This window comes from Periplaneta americana, chromosome 2 (genome assembly GCF_040183065.1).
Source record: "Periplaneta americana isolate PAMFEO1 chromosome 2, P.americana_PAMFEO1_priV1, whole genome shotgun sequence".
NCBI lineage: Eukaryota > Metazoa > Arthropoda > Insecta > Blattodea > Blattidae > Periplaneta > Periplaneta americana.
The window spans coordinates 143,092,835-143,109,021 of record NC_091118.1 but is presented as its reverse complement, the minus strand read 5'-3'; the positions used below and the strand labels follow the sequence as shown (position 1 = coordinate 143,109,021).

General features: G+C 34.3%; 1 protein-coding gene across 1 annotated transcript in view; it reads left to right on the top strand.

Moving 5' to 3' along the window:
- The window catches only part of LOC138694630 (mucin-2-like), a 198,323-nt gene extending 184,955 nt beyond the window's left edge, over window positions 1-13,368 (top strand). Inside the window, exons 3-4 of the mRNA XM_069818547.1 lie at window positions 823-962; window positions 7,984-13,368. Coding sequence (XP_069674648.1) covers window positions 823-962; window positions 7,984-8,289 — 446 coding nt within the window. The 3' untranslated portion in view covers window positions 8,290-13,368. The remainder of the gene's footprint in view (window positions 1-822; window positions 963-7,983) is intronic.
- The last annotated feature ends 2,819 nt before the right edge of the window (window positions 13,369-16,187 follow it).

Here is a 16,187-nt window from a genome sequence, read left to right as displayed (position 1 = left end):
GTGTAATTTTTTAGGTCTTATTTTGCATAATAACTTATTATTTCAAATAGGTGAGCAGATGTCGACATACTGTAAGTCATGAGCCTGAAATAGCTGAATCGGTACATTCCATACGTAGGTGAATCTTTACTACTTGCAATATTTTCTTTTCAGCAGAAACGTTTGCGTAATTTCTATGAAGACTACCGCATACCTTTTAAACACAAACTTGACAAGTTACTTACATAATCAACCTCAATTTAGTTTCATCATTGTATCGCATGCACTCATTTTCAATTCATTGCTATTATGATGACTAATAAATTTATTATAAATGCATTCTTATTGAATTTAAAATATAGAAGTTTACCAATTTATAAAGTCAAATTATCTTCTGAACTTTTACTAATTAATATAGCTATCGGAATACATTAATAACTTCATTAATTCTTTATTTTCAATTCTTTTTATTATTTTAAAAACCTTGACGTTTTTCTATCTTATGTCTTCTTATCTTATTTAGTTAATAATAAGTTTTTCTAATTTTAGGAAAATTTAATCTTTGTTGATGCCTATCTCTTAGTAGGTAGTTTAGTTCAGTATCTATATCCTTGATTGAATTTACTTTATTTCTGTTAAAGTTTTTATTTGACATTTTAACTCTTATTAAGTACCAACTAATAACTTTCATAGTTTGTTTATAATTCAGTTACATAGAAAATAATATTAACAATACGAAAAAATTAAAAAAAGACAAAATAATAAATCATGTAATAAAATTAACAGTAAGTGCAGAAATAGAAATAAAATGGATTATTTTTCTGGTTGATTGTTTGTTGACAGCTCTCGAAAAGAAGTCGACAGTGAAGGAAACCACCACAACACCAAGACCTCAAAATCGACTACTTCTTGAACTACCGAACTTACCGACTTACACGCCACCTAACGGCACTCATGTGCAAACGGATTCTGGTCATTCCAAGGTAAGGAGCGTTTATCTCTCGTAATATTCAGAGATTTCAAATTTAGATGAAATTACTGAAGATCCAGCCGTAGTCCATTCCATCTGCTGGTGACTTATCAACAAAGGAGTCGGAGTTCCGATCGTTGATAGATCCTCTTATTTTTGTGAACGAAGAGGCACAGGAATAGGTTTTCTTCATATATTTACGTTTTTCCAGCTATTGTGGTTCCAGCATTGCTTCATTTTGAAGAGCTTCTATACTCGTACATTTTTTCTCGCTGCTAAAAGTAGTAACAGGAATTATACAAATGAGGAGGAGAAAGTGGAACAGGAGAAGTATGCGGATCAAGGAGGAGGAAAGTGAATCCTGTTCGTTGAGATCATTACAGACGTATAAGTTCAAGGTAATTAACATTCTTTGGAAAGGAAAAAATTCACATAATATTGAAGCCGAGAAAGAAAACAGTTTAATATTGTCATTAAAGCATAAACTTTTTTACAGTATTTAATTATCACTATCGCCATTATCATCATCATCATCATCATCAATATTATCATCAATATCTTAAATAATTATTTCGATAGTCGTGAAGTCTCTGAAAAACCGCCACCGAAGCTCGTTTATTCGAGTATAAAAAGAAAGTATCGTATTTTGATGTTGAAAAATACGTCTCGAAATTTTCCCAGCGATACACACTTTCAACATCTCTACATAGTTCTGAATATACCGTCTATCTCAGTGGCGTAATGTAAGTTGGGGCAACTATGATTTGGGAACATCACTTGACAAATTTTGATCATAATTTATATGCAACATATTAAAAAGATAATAATACAATACTACGCAATTTAAAAGCAATTTAGACTTCCCGAAAGTTCTTTCAAAAGAAAATTCAGTCTTCGTCAACAGTTGCAGAACCTAAATTACTTATCTAGTCACTGTGTTGAGGATAGTATCTTCATAATTTCTTTGAAAACCATCGATCAATTTAAAAGAATATACTGCATAAGCAGAAATATAAAGTATTTATTGTTCTAAATATTGGTCATTTTCGGTAGAGACAGACAAACAATATTTTCTTTTTTTTTTTTTTCAGTGTTGCACTTGCAACGCTAATGGTGGATGTTTTCTTAATACTTTGAAACTAATACAGTTTTAAAATATTCCTTCAAAAATGGAGGAAGACTTCAGCCTAATAATCCCCCTCCACTGTCTAATCTATCTATCCTTGTACAGCGATTTCTCGTGAACTCTTGGACGAAATTTCTTCATATAGCCTATAATATCAATTTGCGTGGGAATGATGCAAATTACATATATAGAGTGGAAGTGAAATAATCTTGAAAGGGACAATAGGATACGCTCAAATGAATCGAAAACCTATATTACGTTTTGTGATTAAATGCACTGTTAATTAGAAAATCAAGTTCGAAGTTTCAGCAGTCCGGCAACCTCGCCGCTAAAAGTCTCCTTTTGTATCGCAATACTGATGTAAGAGATCAACGAATTCAGCGTACGAGTACTGCCTAGCGGTCCCTTCTCTAGCTACAACGTTGCAATGTGGATTGCATTGTTCAGGGCCTTGAAATTAGTGATATTTAAATTAAATTTACATGAAAACCGCCCACGTTATTGAAATACGACAGAGGGATAAATGATTGTTTATTAGATTTTCTATCGATATGGACAAAAATCACGATTCAACGATCCAATTCATAATAGTTATCGAATAAGAGGGTGTTAAAGATTTGGGAAGAAACATTTTTTTCTGTGAAAACTACTCGTATGATCTTTCCTCCAATATGGTATTACAGTTCTTTTGTTACATACAACACGAGATATTCGCTCTAAAGATCTGCAGGGTTATTACACTTCAACCCTGGATATACAGGGTGTTTCAAAAGTACGGGGCATAATTTCAGGTATGTATTTCCCACATGTAGACAATCAAAATAGTTCATTACAACATGTGTCCGGAAATGCTTCATTTCCGAGTTATGGCCTTCACAACATTGAAATTCACCGGAACGTTTTTCTTTCCGCAGGTCGTTGCCGTCAAAGGAGACATTAAGAGGGCACTCTGATAGTTCATTCCGAGGCGAAGGTTACATTCAGTGTTGTGTAGGCGTTAGACTGTGCGACATGTATTCAAATCAAGAGCTGGCAGAGATACACTTCATGTACGGTAAGGCGGACGGCAATGCTGCGCTGGCTCGTCGTTTGTACCAGGAGAGGTACCCACAGCGACAATGTCCAGATCAGAAGACATTTGTACGTCTCCATTACCGTCTGTGCGAGTATGGAAAATTTAACTCTCCTGGTTTGGGAAGGGGACGACCAAGATCTACAACTCCAGAAGTACAGTATAGGAGGAGATTCTGGAGGCTGTAAACATGACTCCTTCTATCAGCACACGAAGGGTAGCGTTGCAAGTCAATGTTCCTCATACGACTGTCTGGAGACTGTTGAAATAGTATCAATTGTATCCTTATCATTTGCAACGTGTACAGGCCCTGTCACCAGCCGATTACCCTGCACGAGTTAGGTTCTGACAGTGGTTCTTGCAGCAGTGTGGTGTAAATCTGAACTTTCCTTATTTACAGATGAAGCACAGTTCACACGAGATGGCTTAACAAATTTCCACAATCAGCATGTATGGGCGTATGAAAACCCACGTGCAACTGTTCCTCCATCTCATCACCAGGTGCGGTTCTCCCTCAACATGTGGGCCGGTATCATTGGTGATCGATTAGTTGGACCCCATGTACTTGTAAACAGACTTACGGGGCAGGCGTACACAAACTTCCATACTTCATGTTTTAGAAGACACTCCACTGATCAATCGTCAACACATTCACTTCTTGCATGATGGCGCTCCTGCACACTTCAGTCGTACGGCTCGCCGGTACTTGGATCGAAGGTTTCCTGATCGATGGATAGGTAGAGGTGGCCCAATTGCTTGGCCTCCACGCTCACCTGATCTGAACCCTCTCGATTTAAAATCCTTGGTTTATTCGTCTCCGGTGCCTGATTTGGAATCCCTTCGGAATCGAATTGTGGCATGTTCTGAGGACATACGCAATACTCGTGGAGTTTGGGATCGTGTTCGCAGGTCAATGAGAGATCGATGTGAGGTCTGTATTCAAGCAGGAGGTGGACATTTTGAACATCTTCTGTAATGACAACGGCCTGCGGAAAGAAAAACGTTCCGGTGAATTTCAATGTTGTGAAGGCCATAACTCGGAAATGAAGCATTTCCGGACACATGTTGTAATGAACTATTTTGATTGTCTACATGTGGGAAATACATACCTGAAATTATTCCCCTTATTTTGAAACACCCTGTATATTGGAAAATTGGTGGGTTTTTATTTCAAATTAAAAATACAATATGACCCTGGACGTGATATTCAAATGTAACCAAATGATTTTGTTTTGCTTCTTACGTAAAATGAAAAGGGAAATGAAATTTTGTTTGGCTTTACGAGGGATGAATCCGTACACGTTTTGGCCCATTGTGCGCTGAGTATATACGATGATTGTCAAAGTCCGACAGATGGTCAGGGTGACATTCGTGAATCAGATGCAGGTGAGTCATTCTACCCCAGCCCCTGATACAGCCACGTCCCATCCGCACGCGAGTAGTCTGATAAGCCCTCAGTGGCCCGGAGCACCAAGCCCTTCCTATTATCAGCATCGGAAACCCGTACTACCCCCAAGATCTGCTTTTACTATAGTAGATGATAGATGAAATAAAGGGGAGGTGAATAGTGTTGGTAGAATGATAGATGGAAACGGAAGTACCACGAGAAAATCCTCTGAAATGTCGACTTTGTCCATCACAAATTCCAAAATTAAACCACTAGCTGGTCGGAGATAGAACCCGGGCTACCTGGATGGAGATCAGCGCGTTCGGAGAACATTGAAAGTGCACCAGGTATTGTATTTTTCTATCAAAAGCGATACAAAATAACGTTGGAAATGCTTCGTAAATGCACCGCGGAAAGCATAAAAGTACACAAAATTTACCTCCCTACTTTTACAGACTTAGGACTGTCAACTGGTAACCACAGAATAAGAGCACAGTCTAGTCTATACAGTCACGAAGCTTGAGTTGTGAGGGTGCTAGGAACAATAGACAGTGCCGGTACTATTTCGCATTGTCTGAATGAGGCGATATTAGCGATCCTAGTGGTTAGCAACTATCTATGGATGCATATTTACTAAATATTGGGCTTCGTGACTGTATATACTAGACTGTGGTAAGAGTGTAAAATTGTAGTTCCTTGTAGGGTTAGAGTATAGGGTTAGCAGTAGGTGTAGTTAAACATTTTATGCGCTAAAAGCTTATGGTACATGTAGACACATACGTCTGCGGTTGCAGTTTACGGGCAAGTTTAGACGACTGACCTCCTTTAGAAACTGTAATCGGCTGATATTTTTTCTGTCGGACTACTGACATTTACGAATATACAGAGTGGAAGTGAAATTACTTTGCAGATTTCCAGAGCGAATAGCTCATGTTGTATGTAACAAAAATGATAATATCATATTGGTGGAAAGTTCATAGTTTTTTTAAGAAAAAAGTTTTTTCCCCAAATGTTTAACAATCTCTTATTCGGTAACTATTTTGAGTATGATCGTGATTTTTATCTATATCGATAGGAAATCTAATTAAGAATAATTTATCCCTCTGGCGTATCTCAATAGCGTGTACGGTTTTCGTGTAAATTTAATTTAAAAGCCTCTAAATTCAAGCCATTCCACGAAGCGAACGAGTGGCAACGTCTTGGCAGAAAGCAGCTTACGTACGGTGACCATTAACGGAGACTTGTCGAGTTCGTTGACCTCTTACTCTGTGTCAGGAGTAGAGTGTATTAGCGGCGATGTTGCCGGACTGCTGAAACTTCAAACTTAATTTTCTAATTAACCGTGCATTTAACCACAAAATGTAGTATAGGTTTTCTATTCGATCTGCGAAGTTATGTCACTTCCAATCTATATATGTGTTTATTTTGCTGCCTTCTTGTGAACTGCTTTCTGCTGGCACCTTGAAATTTCAAATATGTTTCAGCCTGAAATTTTATTAATACATCAGTGACTATATGAATGAATGGATTAGGCGTATGAAAATTCTTCTTGAGATGCTTGTGGAAGTATTCGGCTCCATCAGTAGAGCGAGGAGTGTGTAAACCCGTATAAACCCAAAATATAGGAGGAAGGGAACTATCTTCCGCGACGTAGGTTTCAAGAATGTGGTCGGAAAAAGTGCTAACTCTGCTGTCCACTTTCGGTGACACTAATCAGGTCCATAAAGTCGTGTGCGCTTCTCATTGGTAGATTTTGGTGAGCTTTCAATGCGTAGCTAGCGCGCTGATACTTGAGTTACAGACGCGACAAGAGGGGAAAAGAAATAATCAATGCATTTTGTCCCCAGATCGCTATATTTAATATAAATTGAGTATTATATGTAGAATTATTACTACTTTCGGTTGCAAATATTCAAAGTCTAAACTGCCTCCAGACTAAGCAAGTTGGCCACCACCCTTAAGGTGCATCTACACGATTCAACTTTTCTTTCAACTTCACGCATTCAAGCAAAATGCAAGATTGATATTTAACATTAATTTACATACATATATATAATTTACATATGTATATAGGGTGTTAAAAAGATAACCAATATTTTAGGAGGTGATAGTATGATTCAAAACAAGAAAAAAAGTCTAATAAACATGGGTCCTGCAACATATACTTTATGAGATCTGAACACTTGTTCATAGGAGGTGCTCAATGTGACATCTATTTATGGCAATGCATTTTTCTGCCCTACAATACAGTAGGCTACCAGATAATCATACCGTAGTTGACACTCCTGGCATGGAATACTGATACGTCGCAAGGAATAAGCCTCCTGAAAAGAAAAGTTTGGTTGCGGATATGGGCGGAGTTCAGAAGAGATGGTGTTGTGAATTTTCATAATCAGCATGTGTGGGCTGATGAAAATTCCCATGCACTTGAAGAAACAAGACATCACCACCGATTCTCAACTAACGTATGAGCAGGCGTTCTTGGCGATAGATTAAGGGCCATACATGCTACCAAAGAGATTAACTGGGGCTCGTTATCAGAATTCTAATTAATGTATTGCCTACCTTGCTGGCGTATGTGCCATTCAGCAAAGACTACAGATGTGGTTCATGCATAATGGCACACCAGCACATTTTTTCTGCAATGAGCGTGAACACCTGACTCTGACATTTCAGGATCGCTGGATTGATTGGGGAGGCCCCACACCTTGACCTGCTCGTTCCTCAAATCTAAGTCCCCTAGAATTTTGGTTATCAAGAGCAACTAGGTCAGTTTCAAAGAGTGCGTGATTCCTTACGCCGAAGGGCAGAGGAATGCATTGCCATGAATGGACGTCACATTGAGCACCTCCTATGAATAAGTGTTCAAAGCTCAGAAAGTATGTGTTGTAGGATCCATGTTTATCAGACATTTTTTCTTGTTTTGATGCATATTAGCACCTCCTAAAATATTGGATACTTTTTCTTAACACTCTGTATGTAGTGAAGATGACGTATATATAGAAGATATACACACAATCTTCATGCATCTTAATTGAACGCGCGTTTTAAACTTTATTCTTTCAATATTATTTCGAAATTGCATGCATACGCGCATGGAAAATTGAACCGTGTAGATGCAGCTTTATTGAAGAAGACCTCATTGTACTTCAAGTAGTAGTACAATTAGAACCTCTACTTACAAACGTACTTGCTGGCACCGGTCTCATACACTGACCAAAAGATCATCAGAAAATTTCTCCCCCATGAAGCTCGATTCAGCACTCATTCTGAACTGCTAGTCCAAGATATACAGTAAATACGACATAAAAGTGTGAAAGTGACTTTCAAACCTTAGTGTTTTCTTACAGTTCAGATGTGGAAATTTCTAAATAAATATTCTCTTTATTCGATTTATGTCACACTTTCTTATAATTATCATTTTAATCATATTTTTAATTCAATTTCAGGTCGTCACTGTTGTGAACACTGCAACAGTCCTACCACCTACATGGAAGAAGCAGAACAAGAAACAGTCGACTGTTGCAACAACAAAGTTATTCCCAGTGACTACGACAAAAGCTCCACGTTCGACACTTGTGCCTCTACCTAGACCTCGAGGAGGTGTGTCTAGAGCAAATCTAAGAAATCTCAGACCTAACAGAGGGTCGTACAAGTGGCAGTTCCCAGAACTCACCGGAGAGTCGATCAACGACGAAGACGTGGCAGCTGTTGAAGATGCCGTTTTGGAACTGAAAAAGGAGAGATCATCATGAAATATTTTTCCTAGAGCTTTGAAATATGCTCAGTTTTAGAAAGGAACAAGTAAGTTTTCTTGCAGATTTTCCATGTTGAACCTCCTTCTCAACACCATCGTTTGAACGTCCTCTTAGTGAAATATAAATAATTAAACATAAGTACCGTATGTTTCTCCTACATACACTTTTAGGTTAGAACAAACCAGAAGATGATCAAAAATAAAAAGTTATTTAACCACCTAATTGTAGTTTAACTGCGCCTGTAATTTAAATGCAATTTAAATTCACTTAATAATAATAATAATAATAATAATAATAATAATAATAATAATAATAATAATAATAATAATAATAATAATAATAATCTGAGGCACGACAGCCAATGAAGGACCATGACCGATCAGCCGGCTGCTGACCTCACGTCCATATCCCGAAACAGAGGTGGAAGATCATCCAACCAGAATGGAGGTAGTCTATCGTATGGTTAGCACGATAATCCCCGCAGCCGTTATAGCTGGTTTTCATAAACGGATGTTGCTACCTATCGCAGCTCCCCAAGAGCATCACGATGCTGGGTGGGCACCGGTCCCATACACTGGCCGAAATTTCATGAGAAAAATTTTTCCCCCATGAGGACTCGAACCAGCGCGCATTCCGTAACGCAGGATGCCTTAGACCACGACGCCAGGGCGCAGGACAAATTCACTAAATACCATCCGATTATATGACACACAAGGAAATACGGCAAATCTTCGAGCCCATTACGCACAATACATGTAAAAAATACTTAAATCATTAAAAATAAACTTAAAATTGTAGCACACCACTCTAAAGACAAGATGTGATCACTGCGAAGGTTTAAACCCACCCAACCCTCCGAATTGTCTTCGTTTCTTATAGTATATTCGACCGGTGATTTTCTCAGATATTTTAACATGAAATCATCACGTAATCCATTGGTATCACCCTATGTTGCACTGCGCGGGAAAGCACTCCTTTTCTCGGTCTAAAGTAAACTTATTTATGCATCTATCTACCAAAAAGTGTATATGCAAGGTATACCAAAAGGCTTAACAAACCTAACCTAACTTGTCACTGTCTTAATTATTTTTCTACGTATATATATAAAATGTATTTGTAAAGTCTTTCAGTTTCATTTCATCATGAAATAAAGGAAAATACTGTAAATCAGACATCAGCCCCGTGTGTGGTGTGTAGCGAAATCGAAGAGTCAATGAATATACCAATATAGCCTACAAATATCTCTATTTACTAGTCTTAAATATATCTCCTTAGACACAGTTTTTGTTTCCCTGCCAGTTTCTGCTAAATGACACACAATGATTGCTGGAATACTGACGTGATACATCAATTCATAACCTACTGCTCAATATAAAAAATTTAATAACAAATATTACATTTGGTACCAGATTAATATCTAGAACTTTTCATTGATATGATTTCTTGTACATTTGCTGCAGTAGAATTCCTTTATATAGAAAAGTTAGAGCACGGACTTCGTCATGGTCACAATATTTGACACTGATTTCATCTAATTGGAACTCCTTTAGCACACTTTACCACAAACTATCATCTAGGGAAGAAATTAAATACTGACTAGATTGTTAGATACAGCAGTTTGAAAATAAACGTGTAATGTTTTGGAAAGTAATAAAAAGGTTGAAATATTCGTACTTATTAAAACTATAAGAGAATAGCTTTTAAATTATTTAAATAAATTAGTAACAACTTAACTGTGTTAATATTGTGGTACGTATTATTTTACCTTATTGGCTAATTTCGTTGTAGTTTCTATCATTCTCTGAATTCTGAGGATAATGGAAACTAGATCCAAACTAGTCAATGGGTTAAAATGACACAACTTAAATATTAACACAGTGTATTTTATTTATTTAACTAAATTAATAGTTCTTCAGTGATGTATAAGTGCTAAAAGGGTGTCATCAAGCATGAATAATAAAGTTGTTAAATATTTTAAGGTGGTAACGTCACAGAATATGTTGCAATTACAATAAAAACAGTGTTTAAAATACGATGTCGTCTTGCTAGGTTATCTTGTAGATTTTTGTATTAGCCAGAAATATAATCTGTTCTAACCTAAAAGATAATGTAAGGATAAAGAAACTCCATTATATATCACCGATTGTGGATAAGTTTACGTGTGACGTTATTATAGGTAATTTAATTAAGCCAGATTTGAGGTGTGACTTCAGTGGATTTTGAGTGCCAATTTGTAAACATTAATACAAATATAACAGAATTTCTCTTACAGAGATTGTGTTTCAGTTATAATATGTGTTTAGTGAGAGCGATGCTCATGGCTCTAGGCCTAGTATTATTCGTGCTAGGATGTGTGTTACAAAACTGATTGAAAGAATCGTCAGGAAAAGGACCTACTGAAAGAACTTTCTTATATCAGTGTTGTAAATAATAATAAACAAAAATGTCGACGAACATAACTATTTTTTATCACTCTGTCTACTGAATGGCAAGGATATGATTTAAGGCAAGAAGATACTGGATCTTGTGACTTACACCAGAACTCAGGACGTAATTTCAGATGTTCATTCGGCTTATTCAGTAAAGCTGAAGGAATGCTGAGACATATGTAGATGTACTGGATTTGAAACAACCCGTGTACAAATATCTGTGCAATAAATGGCTCATTTCTAGAGCCACGTAATAGTGATAAATGCAAACTCCAATCAAATGCATATGAAAACAATAAGATGGTTCCACTCCATCAAGTCAAGTTAAATATTTTATGAAAATTTACACTCTACCATTTATAAAACAGTCATTTAAGGTAATAAAACAAAGAAAAGGATTGAGAAACCAAAGAAATGATTTTTAAATGAGTGCAGAAAGAAAAAACATATATTGCCGAAATGGTCATCTATTAAAGTAACAAGTCGAAGTCAATATAAGGTAAATTAAATGTTCATATTTACTTGTATTATTTGGTTAGGACAAACATTCGTATGTTACTGCATGTGCTCTGACAGTAAGTTTCTTTTTTTTTAATTTATATATTTAATATTTACGTAAACATCTCAGTTCGAACAAAATTAATTCAGAATTAATCAAATGAAAAATCAAAATTTTTAAAATTCAAATAGTCTTATTTTAGAACCAGAAGAATATTTCTTCTGGAATATTTGAATTGGTAAGAATACGCACCTCATATTTATTAGTCTGTTGTTAAATTAATAATAGATTAAATGGTGTATATTTCGTAACTAGAGCTGATTCTTCCGTGTAATTTAAATAATAAAGGCTACTGTAGCCCCCAATCGAAAAATTAATTTGATGTTCAGAAATGGGGATTTATGTACCAAAAAATTACGATGCTATTAAAATCAATAGTTTAAGTCATTAATAAGATGAACAATTATTGTGATTTATATTGCATTATTTCCGGTGAAAATTCAAGACACAGGATTATATTTTCTTCTTTTCAAATCAAGCAGAAATGTAGATGTAATCCTTCTTTAATTGTATTGTGCCTGTAATATAAAAATGATCATTATATTAGTTCAGAACAAATTTTCGCTTAGGGCAAAATCATGTTTGATATTATAATCCTATTATTATTTATCTGCATTATTCATTTACGAACTGAAAATCAAGTTAAAAGTGAACCAATAATTTTTTTCAAGAACCACATTAATAATTTTACTTGAATATACACTATGTAAGTGGTTTGCAATGCGAATATGTTATTTAATATGAGATTATTATATTAAGGGGTGTGAGTAGTGATGCCTGTGTGATTAAAAAATTTCAGTGCAAAAGTTTAGTTCAATATTTCTAGGTTTTTTGTTTTCAGATCGGAATAATATTGTCATGGTTATACAGTAAATCATTCTGAATTCAGTGGTGTAGAATGCAGTAATTAGTTTCTTATCCAAGTGCAAAAGAAAGGCCCTAACTGATAACCTGTTTTGCCATTTTGCTAAATGTACTTCAATCTTCAGGTGCACATTACTTGCTACAATCTTTACTCACATACCTTTTACTTTTAAATTATCAAGTGTGAATATGAAGCAAAATATAGTTAAATATTTCACCCTTAGTGAAAGAGAAAAAATATTGAATTTTGATTAACATTTTTTGTCATTTGTTTCAACGTATATACAATTGTTTTCTTCATTTTATGTGTGTAATATTCATAAACCTGTTGTTTTGCTTTGTAGTACAGAAAACACTGTAAAAATTTCATGTAAATAGATTCAGTGGTTTCAGAGAAAAATACAATTAAGTTTGAAAAATATCAATTTACGTAATACTGAATTTAAAAAAATAAGGGATTATGAATTACATGTACCACCAAATTTAAAGAGGACATTTAAAGGGCTTATTTGTAGAAATACCCCCACAGTATACATATATTGTTTTAAAGAGAAAATCATTTACCTTTTTGAAAAACAAAATAAAAAATCGGATTTTTGAATCCTAATCACTACACACTCCCCTTAATTTAATGGCCATGAATTACAGCTCATTGATACGTGATGTAAAAAAATGTAATAATTTGTGACAATTGGAAGACTGAAGAGAGGGTAATTTAATAATGATATGTTTTTAAATTATCTTAGAAAATTTCAATTAAAATTTTAGACAGAGTGAATAGCATTCACATACAAGCAAGAATGACATTTATGCTGAACCAATTCTTAGTATTAAAGTCAATTTGATAAGAAAGGAGATATTTTACATATAATTGAAACTGTTTTTGACATAAATACTGTAAATGTATTTTATTGTAAGAAAGATGATGTTCAGAATGAGAAATATTTATAGATTTAGTTTTATTCCTTTGTGTAAAATATATTATTGTTATTCTACTTGTTAGAGTATGTGTTTATAACATCTGTATGACTAGTAGATTTGTGTGTGAATTAGTATTTATGATAATAATAGAAAAGTGTGTCTGTATTTTGTGGTATGTCTGACGTACTATATCTAGCACAAATTTTCATAATTAAGTATGAACTGTCTCCAATCGTATAAAAATTGTAGGTATTTTGTTACCAATATATTTCCATCTTTCTTAAATAAAATACTTTAAATATTTTTATTTCTTTTCAGTATTACCTATACCTATGCTAATATTCCAATAGATTTTTCTGTAATGCCATATATAGTGCCAAATTTGTGTTTTATGCCAATGATATTTTATTGTTAATGTGCACACTTAGATTTCTTACATAATTTCTTTCTTTCAGATCTTAAATTAATTTTGTTACAAGTCTGAAATCAAAAGGGCACCTGGACTTCTCCCATATATTTTATTGTATTGAATTTATTTCAATTTAATGTTTAGAAATATCTCCCTCAGAGCAAATGAATTTTCAACTCTAGGATAACCAAGAGATAATTTTTCGGTATTCTGAAACATTAGTACAAATTTTGATAATTGAATTTCAATTGTCTGCAATCGCGTATGGAAAATGTAGATATTTTGTTACCAATATGTTTCCATATTTCTTATACATGATGCCAACTTTGTGTTTTATTTCAAAGATTTTTGTTATTAATATGAACTTCCACAATTCCTACATAAATAATAATTTATTTCAGTTCTTAATATAATTTTTTTTATAAATCTTGAAACAGTAGGACGCTTGAAGTTTCCCCCTTTTCTTTAGGCCTATATTGGTGTTATTCCTATCGAATATTTTGAAACGTCTTCCTCTAAGAAGTGAATTTCCAACCATTGCACAACTTTTCTGTTTGTCGGAACATTCTCGTTTGCTATGTTATTGTGTTGTTATTATCCATCAATTCGAAGAAGCGTGTATGGTTCAAGAGTCGTTGAATAAAAAATTATTTTCTTTCTTTTCTTCATATAGCTGTTTTTCTCTTCTTAATCATCATAATATTATCTTATTTACTTCTTTGCCTACTTCCTAATTATTTTAACTTTTTAAAATATTCTTCCTGCCGCCATGTTACTTTCTTTCTGTTCTTTGTTTTTGTTTATCTATCTCACTTTGTTTTATGCTTTTTCGCCCTTTTCTTAAGTATTCTATATTTATATTTATTTATTTCTTTTTCTTTCTTCGCAGAGAAACTGTGTCAGCCTTGTGAGATTTTTATTTTATAGAAAGTAGCATAATGATTGTAAACTATAACTTTTTCTCTTGAAAATTAAATATAAAAAAGCATAGTATAGTTCTTATTTATAATATAAGGATGGTTTGAATGAAGTTAAGTAAAGCAACACGGTAGCATTCTGGAAGGGTTTCATTGTCTCGAGACTCGGAATGAACAAGGTTATAATGTAGTTTCATTCAAACTTCTAAAACAATTGCGGAACATACAATGAATACAATGGGACGTATCTAGAACGTATCTCTATAAATACTTAATTGGATCTCAGAACTGGATCTATTTACAGTTTCTTCTGTCTCTTTCATTTCTGAAAGAACTTATATAGGCTACAGTATACAACTCTTCTGTAAGAAATTAATTGACAAGTTAGACCTATATGAAAGAATAGAATGTGAAAAATTTATTTTATTCTTTAAATCAATAGTTTTAATGTCTATACATTATTTCATCCTTTCTCAATTTCTCTCTTATTTGCTCTTCTTCCATTCTTATATTATTATTTTTATTCACTAGAGGAATATGGAAGAAAAATTCGTTTTTCGAAAGAAAATGTTAGTCATGCATACAATAGTATACAGCCCAAGTCTATTTATTGTCATAACGATGTAGAATTGGCTACAGCTAGCTTCCTTTTGTCTTAAATTCTTCTTTAATGTCTTCAATTCTTAGGGAGGGGGCTATAGTGAAATATAAATTTGCCATATTTTTTGGGCTAGAGACTTGATTTTTGGTACATAGAGTCCTCTTAGTATCTCAATGCAGTCCTTAAAGTTTCACCTTCCTAACACAAATAGTTTTTGAGATATTCTTTAAAATAATGTCCTTTTTGCAAAACCCTACTCTTCATGTAAAAATGTAATGCTACACATGGAAAAAGTAGATATACTATCTGTCTTAAGTATAAAAAGGACTATCATTTCACATTCTGCGAATAGGGTCTCGTTTCAGAAATAAAAAATAAAATGTAATGAAACTTTAAAACTTTATATTTTGTGTTGGATTCATTTATAGGCCTATTGAATAATGAAATTATTTTTGAAAATTTTACAATATTTAACATTTACAATGACCAAGTAATTAAGCATAGTACATTGAACAAGTAAACAAAATTTCAGTTTCCTAGCACTAAATTTGTGGAATCCTAAGCATTTTCCAAGAAAATGTGCAAAAAATAGAAACGGAGAAAAATGAGGTTAAAGTTTTACATGCATGTTACACTGAAAATCATCACACATGTATCATATGTAGGACCTTCCTGAAGCTTGGCTGCCTCCTCTGCTCTAAATCTGGCTAACTTCACAGCACGTCGATATGCTGAACTTCTTTACGCGACAGGTATCCCTTCGAATCCCTAACTACACTGTCCTGTTGCCTGGTGAGAATCCTGCAGCTGAATTTCATTTACACTTCTTGTAGTGCCAGAATTAAACTCCTCACTGTTAGTCCAACAGCATTATCGATTCGATCCTTGGAACCAGAAGTCTCCTTTGGGAAGAACTTTCATATTTTACTATAGAGACTTTCATTCGCGTTCTTAGTCTTTCCCTGTGGACACCTCTACAGCAAATCATCAGATGCTAGTCTTTGATATAACGACATAATTTTTAGAAGTTATTGTTCTTTCAATGGTGCCCCAACATGTTCTAAATTCGCCCCAGGTTTTTTCCCCTTAGCTATAGTTCTGTTGAAGAAACACCAAGAATCCTCTCATTTAGGACATTTCATATGCTGAGATTTTTTATCAGTGGAGATACTATGGTATAAGTTGGCATAAACTG